The 18,844-nt window shown below is 41.7% G+C and overlaps 1 protein-coding gene across 1 annotated transcript in view; it reads left to right on the plus strand.

Annotated features, from left to right (window-relative positions):
* syne2b (spectrin repeat containing, nuclear envelope 2b) overlaps positions 1–18,844 on the plus strand; it is a 296,242-nt gene that overhangs the window by 38,304 nt on the left and 239,094 nt on the right. Inside the window, exons 9-22 of the mRNA XM_072916123.1 lie at positions 1,863–1,976; positions 2,062–2,199; positions 2,276–2,440; positions 6,903–7,015; positions 8,652–8,820; positions 8,992–9,088; positions 9,168–9,364; positions 9,437–9,601; positions 9,823–9,963; positions 10,125–10,226; positions 10,318–10,494; positions 12,686–12,844; positions 13,088–16,534; positions 16,648–16,779. Coding sequence (XP_072772224.1) covers positions 1,863–1,976; positions 2,062–2,199; positions 2,276–2,440; positions 6,903–7,015; positions 8,652–8,820; positions 8,992–9,088; positions 9,168–9,364; positions 9,437–9,601; positions 9,823–9,963; positions 10,125–10,226; positions 10,318–10,494; positions 12,686–12,844; positions 13,088–16,534; positions 16,648–16,779 — 5,316 coding nt within the window. The remainder of the gene's footprint in view (positions 1–1,862; positions 1,977–2,061; positions 2,200–2,275; positions 2,441–6,902; positions 7,016–8,651; positions 8,821–8,991; positions 9,089–9,167; positions 9,365–9,436; positions 9,602–9,822; positions 9,964–10,124; positions 10,227–10,317; positions 10,495–12,685; positions 12,845–13,087; positions 16,535–16,647; positions 16,780–18,844) is intronic.

The raw sequence follows: 18,844 nt of genomic DNA on the forward strand, positions 1-18,844 counted from the left end.
CAACAATTAACTTTCACTTTAATCATACTATCATTGTTGCGTTATTAAGCAAAATAAGCAATACTTTTACTTTTGTTGAAATGTTTACACTGTTACAGAATATTTCGTTTTGCACTTTTTTGTATTGGATGTTTATCTTTATTTTTGCACATTTTAAAGCAAAATAAGCAATACTTTTACTTTTGAAATGCTTATACTATTGCAGAATATTAAGATTTGCACTGGATGTTTACTTTTATATTTGCACATTAAAAAGCAAATAAGCTACTTTTAATTTTGTTAAATGTTAAAAGTTTTAAATGTTTACATTGTTACAGAATATTTTGTCATGTTGTTGTCAATGTTGACTGAGTGGCCATACTTTTTTTTTTGTAAATAAAAGTCATGCCTTTTGAAAAAACTGGCCAACATTTATTTTTTTCATCTTCATTTTAAATTAAAAAAATAATCGGTAAAAGGAAAAATAATCTATAGATTAATCGAAAAAAATAATCTATAGATTAATCGAAAAACTAATCTATAGATTAATCGATAGAAAAATAATCGTTAGCTGCAGCCTTAGTGTGTGTATGTATGTATGTATATATATATATATATATATATATATATATATATATATATATATATATATATATATATATATATATACACACACATATGTGTGTATATATACATATGTATTTATATGTGTGTGTGTGTATATATATATGCACACACACACACACACACACACACACACACACACACATATATATATATATACATATATACAGCTAGCAAGTTAGCTATTTTCTCATACAACAATAACTACTGATCATGGCTGACTTAATGAGAGACTACAAAGGCTACTTTGGGTCAAATGATGATGCAGAACCTTAAATTTTTGAGCCTGAATATGCAGACGATGACCTACAAGATTTTGAAACACTTTAGTGAAACACCAAACATCATGTAGCAGTATAGGCAAGTGCTAAACAAGAAATACAAACTACGAACATAATAAAACAACCACTTACTGTACAATATCCGCTTTCACTGGGATGCCGACTAATGGGATATTTACTGTATATTGTTAAGCGAAAGACTTGTGTTCCCCGATTAGATAATGATCATTATCAGGTAAAAAAAAAAAAAAAAGCCATATATTGTCTTGTCTTCTTTGTGTCATTCCGGGTATAAACTGAATGTCAAAGTTGGCCCCCGAGCTGAAACGAGTTTTGACACCCCTGCATTAGGGTGTGCCTAATGAAGTGACCAGTGTGGATGCATATCTTGCGTAGGATGGCTAGGCTCAAGCACGCATTTGCATTATTTGCCATTGTTTTGACTTTTTCCGCTGACGGCATCACATTAAGACTGTTCTTCGCTTTGCTACAATGTTGACTCCTCCTCTGGATTCCTTCCTTCCTTCCTCACTCTGTCTCCTCACAGACACAATATCTGACTCCTCCTAAAGCTCCTTCTCCTATCAGCCTTCCCGTGCACTACACGCCTGCTATCTCCACCTCACCACTGCGCCAGGTACATCCCATCATGCTTCGCTTCCCTCTGCAGCTTCTATTGTCCCTGGTTGCTAATTTTGAGTGCTCATCCGTGGTCGTGCCTGCGTGCGTGTACAGTAGACCTGTTCGGATTTGGTGAATGCATCTACTGTACCTCCCAGGCTTTTTGCATAATCTTTCAAATTAATGTCGACACAAAAGTCGGCTGAGGTGGTCTGGGTCTAAGTTTACAGATTCTGAACTAAACAGAGAAAATCAGCTGAAGGTCTATCAGCACACTTCAAGTCCTTGATTGGTTGCAAAGTGACGACAGATGGTCATTCGAGACTGAGGCTGAACCAAAAGTCTTTTGCTTGCCAGGCGACACCAGACCGTAAGGCCCAGGAGGTGTCGTGTTGGTTGCTTCAGGCCTACGAAGAGCTGCTGGAGGGCTGGAACTCCACTGAGGACGAGACCTACTCGGAGCGTTACCAGGTATGTGTTCCGGTCACCTTTTTCAAGGCACTACTGCGTGACGTCAAGTGGCCGAGTGATTGATTTGCTTGAGCGCCTGTCTCAGGTGTTCCAGACCTTTCTGGTGTCTTTCAATGAGCAGCGACGTCCCATCATGCCTCTGCTGACCGCCATGAGACGAAGCTCCAAGCTGAGCGAGGAGCAGCGAGCCCTTCGGGAGGCGTGGGATGCCCTCACAGAAAAGGTTCGCTCTGCACCTATCTACCCACGCAGTTGGTTTTATATGGTTTTGACGTCACTGGCAACCCACCCTGCTACAGCTACGCGAGTACAAAATAGAGTTAGACGTGAGGCTGCCAGCCCCTCTCGACCTGGTGGCACGATGGCTTCTGAGAACCGAGGCGGTCCTGGCCGAGGAAGAGGGTGACCCCCTGGACCATGGCCGGGCTGCGGACGAAGCCAAGGAAAAACAGGAGCAGCTCAAGGTGAATATTTTGGGATATTTTTACACTTCTCCCAATGGCTGGTACCCGTAGGGCAGGGGTGCTCATTACGTGGATCGCGATCTACCGGTCGATCTCGGAGGGTGTGTCAGTCGATCACCAGCCAGGCATTAAAAAAATTGTCCTAAAAATGAGCGATCATAAATCTTCACTATGACGTCACTTCCGTCACTTGATTGACATTCACGGCACCCGAGGGTCTTCTGAGATGACGCTGGCTGCTGCCAGCTCATTAAAATTACCGACTTGAAGGCGAGAAACACTTTATTTCAACAGACTCTGGCGCCGTACCTGTCGTCAAAACTCCAAAGACCGACTGCACAGTTGCACAATAAAAGCTCTGCTTCATCCTGCCTGCGCTACCAAAATAAGAGTCTCAGAAAGCTGGCGTGCACAAGCTAGCAAGCTACGGAGTTTGCCGACAATGTATTTCTTGTAAAGTGTAAAAGTGTATACAAAGGAGTAGGGAAGCTGGACAAATAAGATGCCAAAAACCAACCACTTTCATGTGGTATTGGACAGAAAAGAGGACTTTTTTTCTCCTTCATTCGAAAATGCGGACGTTATCAGCACCACTGTCTGATTCTAATCAATGCAAGTCATCAGAATCAGGTAATACACCAACTTATATTCTTGTCTTCATGAAAGAAAGGAATCTATATGTGTTAAACATGCTTGTATTATCTTTAACCACCTTTAAGTTGTTAACAATATTAACTATATGTGTTAAACATGCTTGTATTATCTTTAACCACCTTTAAGTTGTTAACAATATTAACTATATGTGTTAAACATGCTTGTATTATCTTTAACCACCTTTAAGTTGTTAACAATATTAACTATATGTGTTAAACATGCTTGTTTTATCTTTAACCACCTTTAAGTTGTTAACAATATTAACTATTTGTGTTAAACATGCTTGTATTATTTTTAACCACCTTTAACTTGTTAACAATATTAACTATATGTGTTAAACATGCTTGCATTAACTTTAAACACCTTTAACTTGTTAACAATATTAACTATATGTATTAAACATACTTGTATTATCATTAAACACCTTTAATGTATTAACAATATTAACTATATGTGTTAAACATGCTTGCATTATCATTAAACACCTTTAACTTGTTAACAAAAACATATATTTCATAAATAAGTAAATATAAATTATATATATGAATGAGGTAGATCCCCACGACTTGATCAATTGAAAAGTAGCTCGCCTGCAGAAAAAGTGTGAGCACCCCTGCCGTAGGGGTTCTGCTTTTTCCCTGACAGATTGGACTGGACCTGGAGGGACACAAACGGACTCCAAATGTTTCTGTTTTTATTTACCTAGACAAGGGTTGTCCAAATTTTTTGACTTGGGGTTCACATTGGGCTAAAAAATTTGGCCGACTGCGTGTAAAGTATCTATATATGTATGTATGTATGTATGTACAGTCGTGGCCAAAAGTTGACATACACTTGTAAAGAACATAATGTCATGGCTGTCTTGAGTTTCCAATAATTTCTACAACTCTCATTTTTTTGTGATAGTGATTGGAGCACAAAAAACATTCATGAAGTTTGGTTCTTTCATGAATTTATTATGGGTCTACTGAAAATGTGAGCAAATCTGCTGGGTCAAAAGTATGCATACAGCAATGTTAATATTTGCTTACATGTCCTTTGGCAAGTTTCACTGCAATAAGGCACTTTTGGTAGCCATCCACAAGCTTCTGGCAAGCTTCTGGTTGAAATTTTGACCACTCTTCTTGACGAAATTGGTGCAGTTCAGCTAAATTTGGATTACCTACAAATTATTCAGGACAACCTGAAATCATCAGCCCGGAGGTTGGGTCTTGGGCGCAGTTGGGTGTTCCAACAGGACAATGACCCCAAACACACATCAAAAGTGGTAAAGGAATGGCTAAATCAGGCGAGAATTAAGGTTTTAGAATGGCCTTCCCAAAGTTCTGACTTAAACGTGTGGACAATGCTGAAGAAACAAGTCCATGTCAGGAAACCAACAAATATTAACATTGCTGTATGTATACTTTTGACCCAGCAGATTTGGTCACATTTTCAGTAGACCCATAATAAATTCATAAAACATGAATGTTTTTTGTGATCAACAAGTATGTGCTCCAATCACTCGATCACAAAAAAATAAGATTGGTAGAAATTATTGGAAACTCAAGACAGCCATGACATTATGTTCTTTACAAATGTATGTCAACTTTTGACCACGACTGTGTATATATATATATATATATATATATATATATATATCAGTGACGTGCAGTCACTAGAGGCAGGTGAGGCCCCGCCTCACCTGCCATCATGGAAAGAAAAAAAAAGTAAAAAGAAAAAAAAAAATTAAATTGTTATATGTATCCAGTGATTATACTATAAAGTTATTTTCCATTTAACTTCACCAGTTTTAGATTATTTTTATTCAAAATCGCTGAATTTTCACATTTGCCGTTCAAATACTGAGAAGAGACGGTGCGGTGAACAGCAGCCAGTGGAGGCACGTCACTCAGTGCCTCAACATGGATTCCGGACTCGGCTAACTGCTGGCCTGCTATGCAGTGAGACTGTATTGCTATATGAACTATATTATACATTTCCATAGTTTAGTTAGCTGAGGTATATAATGTACAGTGTATTTTGTCAACAACTGTATGTGTGTAACGTATTTCTTGTGCTGAGCGATCATAAAACGGCTGCAAAAGACGCACTGGCTGAGGCTCCAGTAGCCCCGCCTCCTGCACCCCCGCCGTAGAATTGTTATATCAACTAAAGCCCAGACTTAAACTTTCCACGTGCAAGATTGAATCTATTTAAAAAAATTATTTCATAAGAAGCCAAAAAGTGCAAAAACAATAATGTTCGTGTTGGAGGAGTTGTGAATGACTGCAGGGCCACAACATTAGGTACAACTGCAGACTGCAGGTGTATCTAATTCACAACTCCTCCAACACGAACATTATTATTTTTGCACTTTTTGGCTTCTTATTAAATAACTTTTGTAACCTATTTTCATGGGCTTTCCTCTTTGTGATGTTAAGTTCCTGTTATGCGCTGTCATACAGTATATACCTTGAGCTCTTATTTTGAAGGCGCTAAGAGCGGAAGTGATGTCTCGTTGCGGAGGTTTTTGAAAGAAGGTAAATAAAGTGGTCCTCGTGTAAACTGGAGCCTCCGTGTTTGTTATTTTGTAGTTTCATACAGTATAGGCGACATTTATAAACCCTCGGTTACACTTTTTTAAATAGATTCAATCTTGCACGTGGAAAGTTTAAGTGAGGGCTTTAGTTGCGGCGCATGGACTTAATTTGTAAGTAAAGGTAAGACCATAATAAGGTTTTTTTATCAAATGTGCTTTTTTGTGTGCTACAGTTTGTATGTGTAAAGTTAAAGTACCAATGATTGTCACACACACACTAGGTGTAATGAAATTTGTCGTCTGCATTTGACCCATCCCCTTGTTCACCCCCTGGGAGGTGAGGGGAGCAGTGGGCAGCAGCGGCGCCGCGCCTGGGAATCATTTTTGGTGATTTAACCCCCAATTCCAAACCTTGATGCTGAGTGCCAAGCAGGGAAGAATGCTGGTATGAGCTTTTAAACATAACCCGTTGACTGCTGCCAATCAAATGGTGAATAAGATACTCTTTAGGGTTCATATGTTTGTAAATCTGACTGTGATGAAGTCAGTGCCTCACCAGCCATCAACCTCACCGCACGTCACTGATATATATATATAGATATATACACATATATATATATATATATATAAATATAAATATATATGTGTGTGTTTACATATTATATTAATATGATGGATATCTAATTAACAAAAGTGGATATAAAAAATATGTGAAAGGTTGACTCCTACATTGTTTGCATCCGTGACGACCCTCTTGAAGTTTTGTAATCAATCGGAAATATCAAGCAGCTAAAATGCGCCAAACATGGATAAGTGTGGAGAGAGTGTTTAACATTGTTCCCATCATGCACTCTAATGGATTTTAATGGGTGTAATTTAGAAATTTTTTTATGGCGTTTGGACTTTTTTCATAATATCCACAATGTTCACTGAGCAGGTTGTGTTATGTGTGACCGTGTGTTGACCATTATGTTAGTTGCATTTTTTATTATTTTTTTTGCACCATGACTACGGAAGGTTGTTTGGATTGTGTCATATCAGTAAATGTTGCGCTACTTCACAGTACTTACAGGGCTCGTTGATCTAATTTACTCACATTGTCCACAAGATGGTAACAAATGTGTAGCATTCAGAGGCCGCCTGATATTTAAGATGAATTGGAACTCATGATGTCTCGCAAGCCAAATTGAAGAGGCTGGCGGGTCGCACTCGTCCCGCGGGCCGTAGTTCGGACACCCCTGACCTAGACCAAACTGCTGAGAGGGTGACTGAGATGTATTGTCGCAGGTCTGCCAAGAGGAAATGCCCCAACAATTGAAGACTTTCCAGGCTTTCCTGAACCAGGATGTGTACGGAAACATGTTGGTCCCCGCTGAAAAGATGGAGGAGCTGAAGAGAAGGTAAGGATTATTTACCTTTTAGTTAGAATAAAACAATGCTAAAGATGCATTTTGCAGCGTGCTCAAAATGTTCCTAACTCAAAAAAATTAACAACCATAATAACCAAGGGCGAGCAAATGTTACAAACAGTGGTTCAATTGAACAGTAATAAATAGGGCTGTCAAACCTTTAAAATATTTAATTGCGATCAATCGCATTTTGTTTATAGTTAACTCCAAATAAAAATTGCGACTAATTGTGGATAGATGTAATTTTACATCATGAATAATTTTACCCAAGACAGATAATTTTCAAGTTTTAACTCTATGATTGGACAATTAATTTCCTTTAATTATATGCTTATTTATTTTTTTAATCATTATGCTCTTTTAAACAGCTCAACACAAAAAGGACAAACACACTTTTAATGACAATGAAAAAATGCCTGCTGTGTGTTGGTGTCTTGCTAGATTTTTTATTTAGTAGAAATACAGAATTTGTATTCCTGCTGTAGGAGCACTTGCATTCAGAGACCAAGCTATACCTTGTTTAGATAGATAGCAGTTTCGCACAATAATTACATAAAATGTGGATTGTTACGATCACGCTTTGATTGTCAAAGATGTTTGGTAATGTAATCTGTGATCTTTCTACCTGAATAAATGCTTCTGATATTCTGTACATTACATATTGTACAAGTCAATAGTCCTCATGTCGCTGCATGACACTCTCTTAACCTTCTCTGTTTAATATTTAAATGTAATGTTGAGCCTGCTAATCATTCTGTAATTGAGGACTCGACCAGGACATGTTATAGAAGAACTTACTCAATATTTCAGCCAGCCAGAACCCCCCCACCCCCACCTCCCATATTCGGTGCAAATATCTCAGAATGAAATTACGAAACATCTTTGACAAAGCATGATTGTAATGTAAGATATTTATATTTTGTTAATGTAGTTAAACCGGATGCATAGCGTAGCGCTTTTATTTTGAAGCCGGAAAAGTGTGTGATTGGTTTGAGAAAGTGTCTTCACATGTTTTGATGTTGGATCGACTGTTTGCAATAGAAAAGTCCTCCTTTCGACTTTCTGCACCTCAACCGTAATCTGAACACGGAAGTGAAGCTTCACCCACCTCTGAATGATGCGTGCAGCAGGCGTTTACTGCAGGGATGTCGTCTCTTCTCACGGCAAAAAATGTATTTACTTGCCATGGCTTTGAAGCTGATATTTCCATAATGTACACTTTTCTTTGTCCATTTCTGCTCGCTTGTGGCTCATCAGTAATGAGTGAGCTTCAGCCAAGTTTCCCCTGCTACGGCACGGCCCAAGGGTCAAAAAGGATGCGTGTGTGTTAATCGTCCGTTAAAAATAATGAGTGCCATTATTAAAATAGCCCTGGTAGTAAATAATAAATACATGTATTTGTCACGATTTGAGGTTAAACTTTGTAAAAAAAAAATGCTGTTTGGCCCAAATAAAATGATTGCAGCTCAGCTGTCAAACACTGCCGCCTGACGTAAAAAAAAAATATGTACGAGAAGGAAATGGTTAAAAAATAGATTTTATGGTTTTTGTATTGCTGTTGAATCGGTGAATGAAATCATTTTGGTATCCAAGCACTGCTTTTGTGAAATAACTTGGGTGTATGCAGATTCACCGGTGTAAGAGTGAGCGCAAAGTACCATGGGATCAAGCTGGAGTACCTTGAGCACCGTCACACTGTTTTGGATTTGCTGGGGCAGATCTGGACCAAAGTCCGTTTATGGAAGAAGCCTTATCTCTCTCCAGAGGCAATCAGAGTGCTGCTGCAGGAATGGAATGTGAGTTGTCTTCCTTGTTCACATCAGACATTTTTATATTTGCAATTCTTAAACGCTGACTGTTGGGTTGGCCGTCCTCTATAATGTCGCGGTTACGTAGCTACAGGATGCTACCGCTGTACGGGAACTGTCGAATAGGAAATGATTGTGCTTTGAATATGTTTGAAACAGGATCTAGTAAACAATCGAGAGATACCTTCTTTGTTGGAAGCAGCCCTTCGTAAGTTGAAGCAGGTTGCTGAGAAATACTCAAGCAAGTCTGCCCTCGGTATGTCTCTGGTTCCTAAATTCCTCAGTTGTGATTGTCGAGCTAACAAAGGCAGGACTAATGGTTTCATGCTTTGCAGCTGCCGACTACCCCCAAGTTTGTCAACAAGTGACGCAGATAGAGGAGGACACGGCAGCAGCTCTGGTGGAGGTGACGTCGGCCAAAAGCGCCTTGGAACGGGTGCTGACCGCCTGGGATTCTTATAGTGATGGGATCAGCTCCATGGAGGCGTGGCTCGAGCAGAGCTTAGCCGGTCCCCAGCCAAAGGTTTTTAAATTGTGGCGCAGTCCGGACTGATGGGAATGGATTTTCTGTTAAGTTTTTTGTCTCTTTTACACTTGAACGAAGGTGACATCCGAGTCCTTTGCCGAGTGGGGGTCGCGACTAGCTCACCTGAGCGAGGTGGCAAACTTTTTGATGGAGTCGACTGACCCACAGAGCAGCAAGAGCCTGGCGGGGGAGCTGCAAAAACTCAACATGAACTGGGAAAAATTCAACCAAAGAAACACTTTGGTAGGTTTGTATTGAAAGGCAGTTTTTAATGTAAAGGTGTGTTGGTCATTTGATTTGACTTTGTTTGGAACAAGGCTTTGCGCATCCTAATTATTCCTGCGAGTAACGTCTTCATTGGAGCCTAACATACACGCCTTGTACATGTGACACATTTACCAGTAAAACTCTTCCGCTAAGTTGGTTCTCCTCAAGTGAAGATCATTTTGGTGTGTTTTTTCCAGGACAGCACAGACAAGTGCAATGTTGATATTGAGACCAGACCTCAAGACCTTCAGGCTCTGGTCGAGGAGGCGAGTCTTCTTCTCAAAGAACCCGTAGAGACAATGGCGGGTCCTTTACGCATCTATAGAAAAAGAATACAGGTGAGACAAGGCATTGACAAAGTGGTGTAGCCTACATCGATACCACTGTCCATTTTCAGGATGGTCACCATGGTTAAGACAATAATATTAAAACATAAATATATATTTAACAACCATTGTTTATCCGGTAGCTGAAGAACTGCTTGTGTTTTATCCTTCAGTTCATGCTGAGGAAGATAAAGGAAGTGGATCTGGAATCTCTTGATTCATCTTCAGAAGGACCCTCAGATGAATTAAAGAAACTAAAGATGACCATGCTTGAAGTACATTTACAGACCTAACAATTATTTTCTATATTACTAACATCAGAGATGCTAATGAGGCGATGCATGTTACTGTCCATGTTTAAAACAGGTAAAACACACTCTGTGCGAAGCAGAGAAGGTGTGTGCCGATTTGCAGCACAGTGTTTCAGGTCTTGACAGTCGCCTCGCTGAGCTTCTACACTGGGAGACTGAGGCCAGGGATCTATACCAGCTGCTGAAGGCCTCAGAGCTACGGCAGCAAAGAGGCCAAGATCCAAGAGCTAAGGTGAGATGAATCACTGAGGAGCAGGTTAAACCCACTGTGCAGCAAAAATCACCTGGTCTGTCGATACTGCACAGGGTTTCCACGGATCATTGAAAAGCATTAAGTCATTAAATAGATTTTGAGAAAATTAAGGTCTTGAATGGCCTTAAAAAGCAATACACTCGATGTCCAGAGGCATTACATTTTTGTAGGGCTAGGCCAGGGGTCGGCAACCCGCGGCTCCAGAGCCGCATGCGGCTCTTTGATCACTCTGATGCGGCTCAGCAGCTTACTTGCTGAACCCCACAATTTTCCCGTGAAACTTCCGGATTTAAGTGCCTCTCGCAGAAAACTCCCGGGATTAATATTCACCGATTTTTACCCTTACAGCTATAATAAGGGCATGCCATGATGGTACAACATTTGGCGCTCTCTACAATCTGTATTAACAGCGTGCCAGCCCAACACTTGTTATACAATTTACATCTTCTGCTTACACACGTACGTGACAGCAAGGCATACTTTGTCAACAGCCACACAGGTTACACTGACGGTGACCATATAAAACAACTTTAACACTCTTACTAATAATGCGCCATACTTTGAACCAAAACCAAACAAGAATGACAAACACATTTCGGGAGAACATCTGCACCTTAACACAACATAAACACAACAGAATAAATACCCAGAACCCCCCCCCCCCCCCTGTGCGTCGGTTGAGGTGGGCGGGGTTTGGTAGCGGGGGTGTATAATGTATCCCGGAAGAGTTAGGGCTGCATGGGATTCTGGGTATTTGTCCTGTTGTGTTTATGTTGTGTTACTGTGCAGATGTTCTCCCGAAATGTGTTTGTCATTCTTGTTTGGTGTGGGTTCACAGTGTGGCGCATTATTAGTAAGAGTGTGATAGTTTTTTTTATACCGCCACCGTCAGTGTAACCTGTGTGGTTGTTGACCAAGTATGCCATGCTGTCACCTACGTGAGCAAGTAGAAACACCATACAACGTGTAGCTGATCAGGCACGCTGGTTGTAGTGGATGCTATATGCTGTACCATCACGGCGCGCATGATGCTGACATTCGTCAATCATTTAAAACACGCGTGCCGCACCAGCTTTTAAATTCCATATAAAGGTGTGGGCAGCGTGTCTTAGATCCCTGGTTTATACATAGCACAAAGTAAAATGAAAAATTTGTATGCAGTGTTATTTCATTCAAAATTTCAAAAAACTTTTGCGGCTCCCATTGTTTTCTATAATTTGCGAAATTGGTCAAAATGGCTCTTTGACTGGTAAAGGTTGCCGACCCCTGGGCTAGGCCCTTAGAATGAGAGTGCAGCGTGCCAGCTACTGAGCTAAAAGCCTGAGTGAGGTTTACCAACGTACACATGGCCCAGCCACACTGGTTGGCATCTCTTACATTAGGCCGATACAATTGATTGAAAAAAACATTATTTGTTTATAAACATTTAATAATTTTGATTGGAAGTACAATGTGATGATTGACAGACGGAACCTTTGATTGGCTATTGTCTACGGCCAGTGCAGGAATTCAGAACAATGGATGCTTGGAATGTTACATCTTGTAAATGTGCTCATGCTCTGACAACAGCACCGAAAGGAATATGTGTTGGGACAAAGGGAAATGCAAATATCACCAAATGAGGCAGGCTAGCTTACTTTTCAAAACTTGTTTGAAGCTTGTCAATTGTGAACCCAGAGAGGTGTTCTGAAGTGTGTGCAAAAAGACCTCCAAACTTTGCTCAGTGGGGATTAATGCGGTGAAATCATGCATGCTATTAGCTCATCACAAGTCTGCTATTAAAGACTGGCAGCAGTTAACAGTGCCAAATTTCTTTGCTGTGGCCAACAAAGCAATTTCTGGCAGCTGCTGCTACCACTACAGAAAAATAAATAAATACAAATAATTCTCAGATTAAACAGTTTTGTGAGCAAATTCTAATCCACTGGGAGAGTAACAGTTAATGTAAACTTTCCAATGATTCAACATTATCATTGACAAATCTTACAATTCTGTCTCTACAGACAACTGTAAGCTTTTGAATATATATATTAGTATATAATAACTACCTGCAGTAGGACATGGGCATTAAATGTACTTCTAGTTGCATTAAAAAGGCATTAAAAATCATTAAATTGGATTTGTTAATACCAGCAAAAAAAAGTCATGCGGTGCCGTTCTTTTCTTTAAGGTCGCGATATCACGTGGGCTCCAGCTGGAAGGTCAGGTGGTGACAGAGGAGCAGGACCTTCAGGTCTTGATAAAGACACATCAGAAGAACTCTCCCATCCAATGTCTCCAAGCTTCCACCGTACAGGGCCGTGTGCGAGCAACTGTGGCTCACTCACAAGTCAGTAGTCTTTTTGATGTTCGCGTATTTCATTTTGAGCGTCTCGAAGTTAAAAGACTGCAAGGTAGTTAGACATCCATCCATCCATTTTCTACCGTTTATTCCCTTCTGGGGCATACAATGCTAAAAATAAATTGTGAGTCAAAAGGATGTGTCTTTAGGAGTCCAGGGTTCCCAGTTATTGGCTATCTTACATTCATTTGTTGTTTTCATGTTTGGTAATTTGTATGCCTTGAATTTCAGGAGGTGGTAGGACTGCTAAGTAGCCTGGGAGCTCGAAGGGACAGAAGGAGCCCTACAGGAGGGCCTCCATCCAAAGTCTTTATTCAGGCCAAAGCCAAGCCTCATCATCTAAGACAGCTGGGCACTGGTCCACCAACACAGGAGTGTACTACCTTGTCAGAATTTCATCCATCTCAAGAAGCGTTTGTGCCAAAGATAGTGGTGCAAGAATACAGAGAAGATGAAATAGGTTTACCCCCAGTGTCTTATAGTTCTGCACAAGAAGAGATGCAGACTAGCCCGACACAAGCAGAAGGCCAAACTCAGGCCTGGGAAGTGATGACGGAACAAGAGCAGACTACAGAGAACACATGGATACAGCAGCAACAGCTTAACAGAGCAGAAGCACAAGACCCAAAGTATTACCAAGCCCAAGCAGAGGTACTAAAAGAAAAAGAGAACACAAAGAAAGAGACACAGATTCATAAAGATGGGGAGCAGCAACTGGAGGAGATGAAAGGTTATAAAGAGGACCAGTCTGTGCTAATGCATGTAGAGGTTGAAAGAAAACTCACGCAAACAACTGCAGCGCATGAGCTGACGTCACGAGTAAAGAAACCTCTTGAATCACAAGAACTTCAATGCAAAAAGGCCCGGGGCTTGAAGAACCGACCATGGCTTAAAAAAACAGGAGAACACGATATTCAAAGTCCAAACAAAGATTCTGCCCAAAAAATAGTTGAGGCTACACAGCCACAGAAGAATAAAGACATGATAGGATCCACTGAAGTTGTTCATCACCATACAGTAACCTCCAGGACACAGCCTGAAACCCAAGACAAGTCTGCTGGTCAGTCAACCAAACGGAAAAAACTAAAAGAACAGCAGCAGAAACAACAAATGCCGATTGTAGTAGCGCAGCCAGAAGAAGGCACAAGGAATAAGTCAAAGACAGTAGATCTGCCTCTTCAGCAAACAAACGTCAAAAGTCAGCCCTCAGCAGAAATGATGGCTCAGTCACAGGTTCAGCCCCAGCCTCTAGCACGCAGCCAAGTTATAGCTCAAGTTAGGCCTTCATCTCCCATCCAGTCTCCTCTGCAGGACAAAATTCAACCACCTGTGCCTTCCCATATTCAGCTTCGTAGTCATCCACAGTCCTGGTCCCCCGTCAGGCCGCCGTCCCCTAAGCCACCAGCACAGGCACAAAGTCCGACCCACGTAATCACTCATGCACAAGTCTCTCAAGAGACAATATTCCAGATGCAAAGACACCCTCAGTTAACTCAGCCTGAAAACCAAACAATGCTTCAACCTCAAAGCCATTTTCCTCTAGAGACTCAGACTCAAATCTATGCAGCTCAGCCTCAAACCAGTCTTGCATCCATGGCTCGTGCTCAAACCCACCCCTTGTCAAAAACACAGTCTGTGACCCAGCCCCAAGTCAAACCTCAAACCATGGCCAAGATTCAACAAAATGTTCAGCCCAAAACCCAGATTCAGGCCCCTGTCCATGCAAAGACTAAACCCCAAATCAGTCTTGGGTCTACAGCTCATGAGCAAACACAATTTCAGGAAATGACACAACCTCAAAAATTCGCTAAGCCAAAGCCCATAACAGTGGTTCAAACCCATCCTCTGTCCAAAGCCCAGTCTCAAAGCTGTGTTTACGCCGGGACCCTATCACATGCAAAAACGGAGACTGTGGACGAAATCCAACCCGAGTCTTTCACACTTACTCATGTTCAATCTACAGAACAGTTTCAAACACTTCCCCTTTTGAAAATTCAGCCAAGTCTTACACAACCTTTGACTCAACAATATCCTCAAGGTCAACCAATATTTCAGCCTCAGGGACATCCTTTGACTCAATATCATGCACACTCTCAGTCAGCAGTACAACACCAAGGCCATATTGCCCCGGGCCATCTAGCCACTTGGACCGATGTTAGCAGCTCTTCCTCAAAGTCGATGACACACCCACAAACTCCAGTGCAGCCAGTGGTTTCCCTTCAAAATTACTCCAATGCTCAGCAGTGGGCTGCGAGGCAGGAGCCACAAAATAGTGACATTGTCCGGCAAATGCATCACATTCCTCAACCTTTCACTCAGCAAACAGGTCAAGCTCCACAGTTTCAGGCTTCACAAGCACCGCAAAGGCCTCAAGGTGGTCATCCACAAAGACCTCAAATGGGTCCCACAGGGTATTCTAACATGATACAATCATATAATCAGTCTCAGATGCAGATACACTCGCAACCTCAACCCCAGACTCAAACCCTGTCACAAATAAGGCCCCAAAATCAACAACCGTCACAGATGCAAGTGTATGATGTGACTCTAATGCAGACACAACATGGCCAGAGTGAGCAACCAATGTGGATGCAGGTACAACATTTACAATCCCACTCTTCTTACCCCCAGGCTCAGCAATATCCATCACCTGAGCATGTTAATATCCGCGCTCAAATACCACAACAACTACAACAAACTGATGTAGTGTATCCTCCACAGCCTCACCTTCAACCTCGTCTACAGGTCCAATCCCAACCTCACATTCAGACACAAGCACATATGCAGCCACAGTTTCGCCAGCTTAATCCTCAGTTTTCTCCACAATTCAGATCAATAGCTCCAACACCAAGCCAACCCCAGACTCAATCACTGTCGCAATGTATGCCTGAACCACAGCTCGCACAACAATCTAAAGTTCAGCCATCCCTCCAACCCAAACCTCAGTTTCTGCCCTTATACAAACCTGAACTGCAGCTGGTTCATCAAGCCATTGTCCAGCCTTCCACTCCAACCAACGCTAAATCAATGCCACAATGTAAACCTGAACCCCAGATAGCCCCACAATTGAAAACTCAGCCACCAACCCAACCCAAAGTCCCAACACTGCCACAATATAAACCCGAAGCCCAGCTAGCACCACCACCACAAGTTCAGCCTTACACTCAAACTCAAGCCCAATCACTACCTGTGTATATACCTGAATCCCAGCTGGCTCATCAGGCTAAATATGTATCATCAACACAAAGCAGTGTTGGATCAATGCCACAACCTTCACCTGAACTCCAGTCACCACAACTCAAGATTCAGTCACCAATCAAACCAGCTGCACAATTACAACTAAAGGTCCAAAAATCACCTGAACCCATGTCTCATCTGCAGCCACAACCTCCAATTCAATCTGGTCCTCAATCCACACAAAAGCCAACCCATGCAATCATCCATTCCCAGGTGTGTGTTTTGCCTCACTCCCAGGCAGAATCACCAGACCTCTGCTTGACACCACCTGCCCTTGCTCAAGCACCTCCCCAAGCCTATTCTGAGGCCTATGCTAAGGCCCAGGCTTTGGCTAGAAACGGCTTTGAGGAGGCTAAGCACTGCCTCCAGGGGCACATCCTGGAGGCCATCACTATCTTCAAAGAAAAATGCATACCAGATGGACAGGCATCAGCGACAGAGGTAAGTAGTTATGTTTTTTTTTTATATAACTCGATGAGGGTCAGTCTTTCACAGCATAACAGAATAAACAATGCTTTCCTTTCCGGTTGAACAAATATATAACCCATTTTTAGACTCTGAAAACCCTGGATCCAGAGTTACTGGAGGAATTCCTAAGAGCAGCAAAGGGCATGGAAGCCTTCTGTACACCTTTACAGCTCAAAGACATGGACACCTTCACTCAGTCTGTCAGGTCTCAGTGGGAGGTAGGAACTTGCTTCAGAATGCAATTATTGTCATCATTTTATGATTTGCTTCATTCAAAACCATGCATTAAGTAGAAGTTGTCATGACTTGGTCTTGGGTGTTTGCTTTTCCGGGATGCAACGGAAAGTTGGCTCGGGCGAGACGGGAATGAAGGTACATGATTTATTAATATATCAAAAAAAAGTACAAACGAAAAGCGCGCACAGTGGCGGAGAATAAACTATGAAACCAAAAGACTATAGCAAAAAAGTACAAACGGAAAAACACGCACAATGGCGGAGAACAAACTATGAAACCAAAAAGACTATAAACATGGAACAAAAACTTACTTGGCTTGGACAAAAATAGTTGCGGACATGGACATGGAAAGAATGGACAGAGCATAAATGTGGTGAGGTCGTCAGAACGACAAACTGAAAAGAATGAACTTAAATACTATGGACATGATTAGTGAAAGCAGGTGCGTGACTCAAAACGTGAAACAGGTGCGTGACGTGACAGGTGAAAACTAATGGTTGCTATGGTGACAATCAAGAGTGCACAATGAGTCCAAACGTGGAACAGGTGAAACTAATGGGGTAATCATGGAAACAAGACAAGGGAGTGAAAAGACAGAAACTAAAGAGTCCTATAACTAAACAAAACATGACTTAAAACAAAACATGATTACACAGACATGACAGAAGTAAAGTATGTTCCAACTTGCAAAGTAAGTAAAGATGGATACCTTTCACATTTGAACCAATTCGGTACCAATTCCCAGCACCTGGAAATCGATACCGGTACCACGGTACACATTTTAATTATTTAACATTTAACAGTGACCTGATTATACCTGTGCTGCCCATTTGTCACCTCGTCCAAAAGGTTAGTTCAATGCGAACAAATCAGAGCACATGATCGAGCCCTTTAAACCCTGCGCTATCGAGCGAAAAAGCCCGGAATTTTACCTCGGGAGTCAGCAAATTCGCGCCCCTCTTAGAGCCGTAGGGAAAACTCAACGATAGAGGGAGAGTACACCACTTTGTCTCTCTTTTCCTGTTCTTTGTGCCTTGCTGCTACATGTCAGAGTAAAAATGCGCACCTGGCTTGCACTCTGTTGACAAGTGACTGATGACGTTGGTGGATGGTTTAAGACGATTTCACCCTGAATACACTTGGGGACAATATCGTCGATCCACTTGTGTATTTGCACGTAACAAAGTGAAATGTGACAGCGAAAATATTTAAAGGGGGAATTACACTTTTTCAGGGGGACCCCTGCCAAAAATTGAATTCCCGCCACGGGAGCACGCACGCTTGTTAAAGCTGCACTGCTGGGGTTTTGTCTGTCCACAACTGTACATGTAAGACAAAAACTTAGATATATGGTCATTGTAAGGCTATGCGTTTTAAATGATTTCAGCCTTTACTGTTTTGGACAATTTGTTGGCCATTTCTATAATGAGAGTTTAAAGGACTGGTATTGATCTGATGTTGTGCTAAAACCTCTTCCTTGTTTAGAAACTACATACAATAATAACTGTTTTTTTGTTCATGCACATAATCAAATATTAATAAAGTATTTGGATATATTCATTAAATCAATGTATTCCTGGTTGCCAAAAAGGGATTCAAAGTAATATTTTGGAATTGACACGTCACCTGTGCTTAAATTACTAGAATACCCTTAGGAGAGGCACAGATCGGATGTGTCAAAATCAAAATATTACTTTGAATCATCCATCCATCCATCCATTTTCTACCGCTTATTCCCTTTGGGGTCGCGGGGGGCGCTGGAGCCTATCTCAGCTACAATCGGGCGGAAGGCGGGGTACACCCTGGACAAGTCGCCACCTCATCGCAGGGCCAACACAGATAGACAGACAACATTCACACTCACATTCACACACTAGGGCCAATTTAGTATTGCCAATCAACTTATCCCCAGGTGTATGTTTTTGGAGGTGGGAGGAAGCTGGAGTACCCGGAGGGAACCCACGCAGTCACGGGGAGAACATGCAAACTCCACACAGAAAGATCCCGAGCCCGGGATTGAACCCAGGACTACTCAGGACCTTCGTA

Source organism: Nerophis lumbriciformis, linkage group LG26, assembly GCF_033978685.3.
Source record: "Nerophis lumbriciformis linkage group LG26, RoL_Nlum_v2.1, whole genome shotgun sequence".
NCBI lineage: Eukaryota > Metazoa > Chordata > Actinopteri > Syngnathiformes > Syngnathidae > Nerophis > Nerophis lumbriciformis.